The sequence below is a fragment of the Schistocerca piceifrons genome, chromosome 3, assembly GCF_021461385.2.
Source record: "Schistocerca piceifrons isolate TAMUIC-IGC-003096 chromosome 3, iqSchPice1.1, whole genome shotgun sequence".
NCBI classification, from domain to species: domain Eukaryota; kingdom Metazoa; phylum Arthropoda; class Insecta; order Orthoptera; family Acrididae; genus Schistocerca; species Schistocerca piceifrons.
In genome coordinates, this window is record NC_060140.1 from 384,132,332 (window position 1) to 384,143,496 (window position 11,165).

Genomic DNA, 11,165 nt, shown 5'->3' on the forward strand with positions numbered 1-11,165 from the left:
TTGTATTTTTTCAGATTTCAAGACAGTCAATTGATGCTTGCAAGGACTACTTCAGAGATGATTTAGTGAAGACAGACTGGCAGCTCATGGTTGAGCTGAAGAAACTTTTCCAGATTCTGTAGTAGTGGGTAGGTATTATTAAGACTGAGAGAAAAATCTGTATCATGCACGCCATTTATTACATTGCTTTACCAGTTTTCTATAAAACTTTGCATAAAAAGTAGATATTTGCTGCAATTTCCCCATTGTATAGTAGCCTTTTTTTTATGTGCTGTCATAAACAAAGATCCTGTTTTAAATAAAGAGTTTTAAGAATCTGTTACATATACATCGTAGTAAACATACATTATATACTCATCCAGAAATGGATTTAGCCAATGTTGATTCAGAAAAAAACAAAAGAAGTACCCCACTAAAATTATAGTTTATTCCAATTTCCTAATTTCAGTTAATTACTCCTTGATTGATACTATAAATATGCTGTTGTTTCTCCTGCAGCATCCTGATGCAGTCTTCCAGAGATTTTCTTCTGCATGCTAGGTCTTAACACACAGTGTGTGACCAATGTTTGCATCTGATAATGTAGCCTTGCCAGTTTAGTGTGGCATAACTGTTCAGTGATCCATGATATATTATGGTCTGAGCAGTGAAAATCTTGCATTATGAGTTCAGATCTGTCTGATGTGGGAGCAAGATGGGAAAAATCTCATGTTTTTAGTTCTTGGTTGAGGCTGCAGAGCAACTTCTCTATTTATATAAAATGTTTTGATGTTTTGTATGTATGAATATAGGTATAGTATATCTGAAGAATATATATTGAAGTATATATAAAATCTGCAAACTATTGAAGCAAATTATGTACATTTTTGCAACTGAAAAGAGCCTAGTTTATACTTGTATACAAATCTTTGTTGAGGGTGTGAGCAATGATAGTATTACTGTTAAAACTAACTAGTGGATGCAGGTAAACAATTTTAGGTGATCTCTCTTAGGAGTGTTCACCAGATTAATCTCCCAACACCTTTCTTTTGCAGGGAGCTATCTCTTTGATCTTCCTAATCATAATTATTGTCCAAATTTACACTATTATTGAAAAGAAACAAAGTACTCTGTGGTATTTTTATTTTATAATCCTGTAATTCAGGGAAATTGCTGTGATTTGAAGTCTGCAAATGGATATTATGCTTTTTTAACTTCTGAAAAATACTCTTTCTCTTTGAAACAGATTATAGTTGCACAGTAATCTTAACAGTTAGCTTGTTTTGGCTCTTTCATATATTATCTCAATTTTTTTTTTTTTTAAATTGTGTTCCAAACTCTTCGTGGTTCTGCTGCATTGTGTTGCTTCGTCCTATTGTTAATCTTATACAAATTCAGTACAATATGAAATAATCATATTTTTCTATTTGGTACTATAAATTTTGTTTTGTCACAGTTGCAAAATTTTATAAGTAGTATAAGAATGTACTGGCACAGATGTTAGTTTTTGTGTTTAGAAGAGAGAGAATTCAGTCAAGAACATGAAGCTAAATAAAGAATGGTAATAATTTTGATTCAGTATTTCAGCTGTAGCCACATATTACAATGAGACCAGAAAAGCAAGTTGACTTTTTTTTAAAGTTAAGGTATATTTCATACTAGATTTAACCATGCTTAAAGGGATGCATGATTCCCATACGATCCTCATCTGTTTCACATATTGATTGTCTTGTAATATCAGATGAGAGTGAGATGTGAACTATCAATTTGTTTATGTTTTCTCACTCTAGAGAAATAGTTTGTTTTCCTGTTTATAGAAAATGGCAAATCTGTAGTATTGCAGAAATTGCAGCAGATCCATGACTGTGGAGACTCCTATTGTCATCTTTATGTGTATGTATTCTTATGCACTAAAAGATTAAATTATCCGCTGCCCCAGAATTACATTATTTTTGAAAGATGTGAATGTTTTAAAATTTTTTTAATACACAAAAGTCTTGTTTTAATGCAGCTTGTGGTAATCATGTACTTAATTTATTAAGAATTAGTTTTTTCTGTCATTTAACTGATATTTTTGTCTGTGATGGAATATGTGTGTTTGGGTGAGATCGTAATTTGCCATTGCATAGCACTGTAACATTTGCAGAAATGCTGTTCATTCTGGTGTCACTGGTTAACAATAACACCTGTAATAATTGTTTGAAATAAATGAAAATTGAACTACATGAAAGAGGCCTCCATTTTTGTATCTAAATGGCATTCTAACACTCTGTCTCTTAACAATCAATCACTGTCATAAGAAAGATGTGCCACACTTATTGCGTCAAGACAAAGTGGAAATTCTCTCCATGGATTAGCACAATTTCTTAACAATGTTGTTATAAACCAGTTGATGCAAAATACATTCTGTCTAATCATCAGAAGAGCAGAATTTTACTATTTGTCAACTGCATAAAGTTGAAAACTGTTATATCCACACTGTTTTAAATAAACTCCTTTTTTATGGCTATATGATTATTTCAGATGTTCTCAAAAGTTTAGTGTAACAGTGTCAAGACAACACAAATAAACAAAACCAATTAAATTGCACAACATTCTGCATTGCGTAGACACCATGTGTTGTTATTATATAACCTAATTTTTCTTTTTCGTGTAATGCTTAAAATTTATTTACACTCCATTATGATACCTATGGGTTCCTGAGTTAGAAACACATAGTATTAGTGTATCTTTTAACAAAGAAGTGATACTGATAATATGGTGTTTTTATCACACAATATTTTAACCCCAACAGCCAGCAGCTGGTTGCTTCCTTACAATATCTAGAACTTGTTGATATGCATTTCAGGTACCTTCACATTTTCTCACTACTGTGACATACATTTAATCACTAGAATGTCAAAATGAGATGCACATTGATGTATTCAGCGTTAGTTTAGGTAAAGTGAGAATGAAAGTTGAAAAGGTGCGAAAAACTTAAAAAAGTAGTCCCCAATTTACTTAATAGCTTGTTTACTACATTTTCCACATGATTACAGAAAATTTCATAACATTAACTAATTAATAATTAAATGCATTAATGATGATGATGATGATGATGATGATGATAAACAATTTATCAGCATCATTCAGTATGAACTGTTCTGTCATGTGCATGGAGTGATATGGCAAGACTACAGAAATCTGACTTCAAGGTGACAGGAATAGTTGGTGTTTCTTGTTCACCAGATAATCAGAGCAATAGGGACATCGGAAGAATACTTACATGCTGGAATCCAAAGAAATTGGATGATAAAAAACAGTGGTTTGAGCCTTAAGGTGCCATATTCTAAAACTGAGTGCTTGGTGCGTAACACTTAAGTTATCCTTGAGATTGAAGGAGAAAGAAGTGCACTGGAAAATCTATGTATTTTTATGAATTTTTGTAAATCTATTATCTGTGGTTTCAGTAAGTTTTGGTACAAAATACATAACATATTTTGCCAAATAGATGTCAAGTTCAGACACAGAAATGCGTTGTATTACTGGTTGCTTTCAGATAACAGAAAGTTTTTCAGCTCTGTGGCAAGCATAATTCCAAACATCTTAATAATAAAACTTTGCAATGTTCTCTTGAAATAAGTGTATGATCTCTATTTTTGAAACTTCTGGATCTGTAAAAAAACAAAGAATTTTCCACAAAGTGGCATTATTGTATTTCATCTTCACATTGGTTTTAATTGAAACCACATGCATTAATTCAGCAGATCAAATTGCACCTTGGTATTTGATTCTCGTTAAGTAGTCTTAAAACTTTTTAATTCTGGAGCAACAAAACTGGACCAAAATCTTGTGAATATTTGGGTATTCCCTTAGAGTATGTGTCACAAGAAATTGAATTTTATATATGAATTGTGATGGTAACAATATTACCACCATGAATGGTATAATTTGAATATTTGCAGTAGTGGAACTATCGGACACTGAAAGAATATCCTTGAAAATAGAGTGTTTATAGTTAACATTGGGTCAAGTGGGAATCTTTATGGGAAAATACCAAGAGTGAAAATATGACATTTCAGTACTATTTCTAGGGTTTCTGATATCAATTTCTGTCAATGTATTATATTCTGAAGAAAATAGTAACTATTTGCACAACACAATAAATGCTAAATTTGTACCTGGACTTGAAAAGTGCACCAAAGTTGTTCAATGTGCAACCTGATTCAAGACTTTATTTTCAAGGAGGAAATACACATGACGAGTGATGAAAAATGATAGCTTACGATATCTTGGGCTTGCAATTTGTTACAGTGTGTCAGTCTTTTTTGCAGTCCATCTGTTTAATATCAACCAGAGATATAAATCATGTACTGACCCATAATTCATAATTTTTTGTAAAAAACATTGAACTTGCACAGAACTTTTAGTTTGTAAATTTTTCAAAATTTTAATTACTGTCCAAAATAATATTTTGGAGAACCACATGAACTTTGTGTGAAGGAAACATTTCTCTGCTAAGAAGGAAATAGTGTGTTCAGCTGCGTGGGACAAATTAAAGCAAGATTGAATCACCAATAGTATTACAGCCTTGCATCTATTTATGTAATTTGTAAAATTGTTTTTGATACAGAGAAGGTTTGAAGCTTTTTTTGGATTCAACAACTTCTAGGGTAACACATTGCAACAACAAGCATAGTGGCAGTGTACACAAATACCCCATGACACTCATAATTCTGTGTTATTCTCTAACTCTTGATTGAGTTTACTATTCTATGCTCCAAGTATGAGAGAACACAACATTCTCATACATATGAGATTTAATGTAATATATGTGGAAATAAATGATGAATTATCAAGAGATAACCTCATATTTGGTGACTGCTGACATAGCATTACATCAGGACAACCACCCTGGCTCTAACACACACTATTGCATTGCTACACACACAGGCTCATTCCTTCCACACCAGCCGCATCCCACTTATTTTCAGTTCAAAATTACAGCCTCACCAGAACTGGTTACTAGCAGCAAGATCAGCAGAATCTTGGTCAGACTCTCACTGTTCTGGCGACATAACCCAGTGTTACGGTTTGCACAATTGAAAAGCCAGTTCATGTTAGCACAGATACCATCAGATGAAATCTAATACACCTGTTGTTGCATTGCTGAATGAAGATTTAGCTGTAAAAAGTGCAAAACCACCTTGCTGCACTCCCAAACACTGACAGATACGCACCTATCCTAAATGTGTTAATGACACATGTATCCCAGTCAGAGGTGAAGCGATTGGAAAAAATTTCTTGGAAGGAATAACTCAGCGATCATATCCCATCGCAGCTTTCTACTGCAACTACAGATGCTGTTGAGTAATCCAGTTACTAGTGACCTACTACAAAACAGCTGGTTGTCTCACCTATGTCCCAAAATGCAGAAAGTTTAAAGATATGTGTCGGTATTTGAAGCTGCTAGCACAGACAGCAGATAGAATTATGGAAACCTGTGTGTGTGTGTGTGTGTGTGTGTGTGTGTGTGTGTGTGTGTGTGTGATGAAGTGGCATTCAGTCACCTGTTATGCTGAATATCTGCTGGTATCATAACAAGACGTTCACTGATGACACCTGGAAGTGTATGCCACCATGCAAGTGGAAGCATGGCACAGAGTCCATATCAGCAGCAGCTACTTCTGGCTATAGCACACATCACCTTTTCATCATGGACTGTGACAGTGTATGCTGAAGCTGTGATGATTACTATCTATTTGCTCCAATAATTTCGAGCTCAGTACATATGGGCACGTGACACTATTCTTCAATCTTGAATTACGTTGCAGATGCAAATGGCATTTCGCGGGGGCAGATGCATCACAGCCCATTCTAGAAGCTGATTTCTTATCTTTCTACGACCTGGTAACCGATCTACAACATCAGTGACTGATAGATTCTACCACTAATGTATACAGCTGAGGAAAAGATATGTTGTGTCACCTCAATAACAGTACGCACAATTTCGGGGAATATTCCGTACGTACACTTCTTATGGAAGTTCTCCAAGGTCACAAAACAAACCCATACCTGGGCACAATTGGAGCACTCAACAGTACATCATACCTTACTACACCAGGACCATCAGCCTATGAATGTCATAGGTGTGTGACGCCAGAAAAATTAAAAGTTGTGAAGCAGGAATTCTGTGACATGCTGACACAAGGTATCTGTCAAGCCTTCAGTAACAGTTGGGCAGCATTGTTACATGTGGTGCTGAAGAAAAATAATGGATGATGCCCATGTGGCGGTTACCACCAACTCAGTGCAAGGGCCACCACTGATAGGTATCCACTTCCACACATAGAAGACTTTGCTTTCAACATATGTGGTAAGAAAATATTCTGTTATTGACTTGTGTGAACATACTATCAAATTCCTGTTCCACCAGCAGACATACACAAGACAGCTGTAACAAGGCCCTTCGATCTTCTTGAGTTTGTGAGAATGCCTTTTGAACTGCTTTATTGTAGCACAGACATTTTGGTGCTTTATGGATGTAATAAAAAGAAATTTGGATTTATGATATGTCTACATAGGTGACATTTTAATGATGTCTGCATCAGAAGCAGGACATTGCAACATTTAACGAAGATATTTGATTGTTTGCGTGTGCAAGGCCTAGTTATGAAACCAGCAAAGCATACCTTCGGGGGCAACAGAACTCCAGTTTCTTGGATATACAGTCAATGTCTGTGGCATCCGATGTCCTAAAGATAAGCTGGAAGCTATTGTCAAGTGTTCCCATCCCATTACAGTTAGGGAGCAATGTCATTTTATCAGCAGCATTAATTTTTATAATCAATTCATACACAATCCTGCACTAATAACAGCCCCACTGAATCAGCTTCTGAAGGGTGCACTGAAATCGAATAACATGATGCAGTGGACATGTGAAAGAGATGCAGCTTTCCAAGCTGTAAAAATAGCAGTAGGAGAGGGTACAGTTAGCTCTCCCAATATCGCAGACACCACGTGCACTCAGGGTAGATGCATCAGCTACTGCAATTGGCATTGTACTTCTGCAACAAGTTGAATGTAGTTGGCAGCTACTCGTGTTATTTAGTCACAAGCTGTCACCATCACAGCAATTCTGAGCAACTTACAATCAATAACTATACGCTGCAAATGCTGCAATTAGGAATCTCCGACACTCATTAAGTGTTCAACACTGTACCACATGCATAGGCCATAAACTACTGATGTATGCTTTCAGTATGTAACCAGAGAAAGCATCTCTCATAGTCTGTGTGCTAGGAAAGTTGAAGGTACCAGCAAATGCTCTCCCAAATGTTGAAGCTATAACCTGTGCAATTGATTACAAGGTCCTCACCCAGTCTGAGCAGTACGATGGTGAACTACCCACATTACTGGCTCACCCAGCAGGATTAAAGTTAAAATGCATGGCTGTACAGCAAAAAGTGCTGTGATGTGTCTGGAGCAAAAGTATGTCTGTTCATACCTCACCAACTTTGGTCACAAGCAGTTGTGGCAGTGCACAGGTTGGCTTATCACAGGGTTTGAGGAATGGTGAAATTAGTCAGAGTTTCGTCTGGCCAGGAATGGATGCTGACTGTAAAACATTTGCCAAATACTCCATGGTTTGCCAGGAAAATAAGAACACTGAGCATTTTAATGCACCATTAGGCACATCCTTATCACCAAGTTAGCACTTTGAACATGTGCACATAGACGTTGTGATTTGCAACCAACGGGCGCTGTGATGAAAAAGGGACACCGAGTACAGTTCCACAACTCTCCAATGGTACCACCGAATCCAACAACAATATACCCAGTTTCCAGAAAAAAATAGATGACAACACATGCAGGGTGATGTGTGTAATTCAACCTCAGATACCGTTGGCATGGGGGGGGGGGGGGGGCATGCAGGGTATCACACTGTGATGACAGGCACAGTGGCAGTGGGCAGTGTGCATAAATATTCCAGGACACTCATAATTCTGTGTGTTATTCTTTAATTCTTGATCCAGTTTAGTATTCTATGTTCCATGTATCAGAGAACACAACATATTTGTATGTAGGAGTATTAATGTAATATAAGTGGAAATAAATGATTAGTTTCAACAGATAACCGTAGACTGAAAACACTCTTTGGCGTAATTGAATCACCTGTCAAGAGAGGCTAGGTCTTCGTAGTATCACTCTGAGGAACTATGTCAATACTTGACCAGGTACAATCGGAAGGATTTCTTGGAGTAATGTTATTGTGAAACTTCTCTTTTTCCAAAAGGAATTGTTAAAATTCACTAGAAAAAGGCATTTTTATAGACACAAGACACTGCAACTCTGAAATTTCAAAGCATTACATAAATGTCTAGTATGAGCTAAGCTAATGTGTTGAATTAAAATATTGCAACAGACAAAACTTTTAAGTGTAGGTAACTCGGGAGCATCTTCAGGGAAAATGAAAAGAAATTTACAGGTCATAGATGCAGTAATGTGATGCAGATATATTAATACTGATCTGTAGAAAAGCCAGCCTTCGTGTTAACACTTCATAAACAAGCACTACCATACTGTGTTAGGTGTCATAAACTGTGGCTCTAAATGCCATTTTAAGTGTCAGGACCAGAAAACTGCATGATGTTTGTTTGCATTTCTATCCTCAAACCAGAAACTGTGGTATCTGATCCTGTATCCAGGTAGAAGATGATGTGAGATCACTTGATAATGTTGAGTACAAAGAAACCTGTAAGGCACTGCAGATTGTAGTCTACTGCAGAGAGGATCACTGAATTGCTCAAGGAGTCAAACACATCGGATACTTTGCACTTCATCTAGAAGCTACTGGTACTGCTTCTGCATGTTTGATGTTTATTGGGCAGCTTTGTTGGATCTGTCAGTGAACAAATCGCCACTAAAACAAGTAATGCAGCTGTAATGTATTGGAGAGACTGTGTTGAGCATGGAAGCAGCAATATCTGCTGTTCTTAGAAGACCTCTTGAACCATTAGAAAATGGCTCTGAGGACTATGGGACTTAACATCTGAGGTCATCAGTCCCCTAGAACTTAGAACCACTTAAACCTAACTAACCTAAGGACATCACACACATCCATGCCCGAGGCAGGATTCGAACCTGCGACCGTAGCGGTCACGCGGTTCCAGACTGTAGCGCCTAGAACTGCTCGGCCACTCTGGCCGGGCCGAACCATTAGACCAATGTGGTTAAGGAAACAAGTATTCTGACAGGAAGGACATTCTCTGTCAGTACCACATCCTTGATATTTCAATGAGGAGAGAAATGCTATGTGTATTTGTTGCATGAAGGCCCGGCATTGGCTATGTTGGTGGTATGTTGTTGCCAAGTGTAAATGTTTGCAAATAACTACTGATCCTCAGTGTTTGTACAGTTGGAAAAGTCATCCATCAAATAGGATAATGCATTTTCATTGGATAAGATATTGTCCACATGTGTGATGCATTTACAGTTTGATGCATCCTTTTCCAAAAGTCAGTTTTAGAAGCAGTGTTGGGTGATGAATAGACATGCTCTTTAATAGGAAATGGTACCATACCAACAGTTCACAGCCAGTGACCTGTATCTAACCCACTTCTGTGATACAGAAAATGGTATCAAATTATTTATAATTATCTGCTTGTGAGATCCCAATTGTTATGGGTTGCTAAATGTCCATTTATTTGTAATGTTCTGTCTGTAGTAAGCCCTGATGTTTACAATCCGAGAATTCACATTATGGTGCTTGCAGCATTCACAGTTGGCCTTTATTTCTACTTTCAGAGTTTGCTGCTGTACCGGTATGTGAATGAAGACTTCACTGAAATTAAATCAGTCTCTAACAGAAATCTGTACATTTTAAGAACAAAATTCTGTTTGTTGTTCCTTCTACATGCTGCTGTATTTGTTGATTAGTTTGTTTGCCTGCAAGAGAATTAATTGTGGTCAGATGAAACTTTCAGAGGATGCCATTTCATTAGTGAAAGAGCTGGAGGAGGAGACTCACTTAATGACTATAGACCAGAAACCAAATTAATACAGTAAATTGAAACTGTCAAGCTTTATTGAGTTGATTTACTCCTCTGAATATAGTATATTCATGAATAGTGTTTTTTTTAATTGCTTACACTTTGTTGTAGGTTGTGTGCCATACCAGTAAATCCCCAGTTCTTTTAAAGAATTGAACTCCTGCATACAAAACAGCTTCAGATGCTGATTAATTTACAAATGATTTAATTTGTTAACCATTTCATGTTAAGCATGTAAGTGAGAAAAGTTTAGCAAAGTATCTGTAGATACTGTCTGCAAAATGTGTTGTGAATAGAGTCAGTAGTGAAGATGCTGAAAACAAGATGATGATATTTAAAACATTTATACAGAATGTGGACCAATATTGCAACATAGTAATTGACATGGTGCCCAGCAAGGCAATAGGTTTATTAGTACCATATCATTGTACACAAGAAAAATGACGTTTGAAAAATTAAAACATCATGCTGATGCTCATTTTACTGCATCAGCAATGAAAATGTAAGTGATAATAGGGTGAGGGGCTATCAGTGAGAAAATGTTTTGTTTTGTAAAAGTTTGAAATTCTGTGTAATGTTTGTTGAAAGTTACCAAGTGGTCTCATTCACAAGAACTGAATGCCTACAGCCCAGATATTTGAATACACAGTTTCTAACTAATAATTCTCTTAGAGTGTCAAACTTTTAATATAAGATTATACCTGTTAACAAGTAGATAATGACAGCATTTTCAATTTGGTCAATAATTATGCAAAATATTGAAAATCAAAATTTTGTTACCCCTGGAAGTCTTTAGATAAAAACCTACAACTGGTACCCAGTTCCACTATACTTGTTTGGTAATATGGATATGATATGTAAAGTTATTAGCAGGGCAAAATGATATGATTAAAATTAAATGTCACTATATTTTAGTTTACTGAATTATTTGAAAGCTATATCATCATTGTTATTTATTATGGAATAAATTACATTTCAACGTTACAAAGTAGGACTATTTATATCAAATATGTAACTTCTTTAAGAACCTTTTTTTCCACAAGTGAAGCAGACAAACACCTCATGTTCAAACATGTAATGTTTGTTATGCTGTTATTTCTCCAACAGCCATTTGTAGCTGATTACATTTCTGGTTTTTGACCAGTGGGGTAGTGG

General features: G+C 36.1%; 1 protein-coding gene across 2 annotated transcripts in view; it reads left to right on the top strand.

Moving 5' to 3' along the window:
• Positions 1-10,940, top strand: part of LOC124790017 (eukaryotic translation initiation factor 5B) — a 434,617-nt gene extending 423,677 nt beyond the window's left edge. Inside the window, exons 21-22 of one of the 2 annotated variants that reach the window (XM_047257568.1) lie at positions 15-128; positions 9,766-10,940. In XM_047257568.1, the coding sequence (XP_047113524.1) occupies positions 15-122 (108 nt within the window). In that variant the 3' untranslated portion in view covers positions 123-128; positions 9,766-10,940. Of the gene's footprint in view, positions 1-14; positions 129-498; positions 2,210-9,765 lie in introns of those variants that run through there. The other variant, XM_047257567.1, reaches the window with a different exon arrangement.
• The last annotated feature ends 225 nt before the right edge of the window (positions 10,941-11,165 follow it).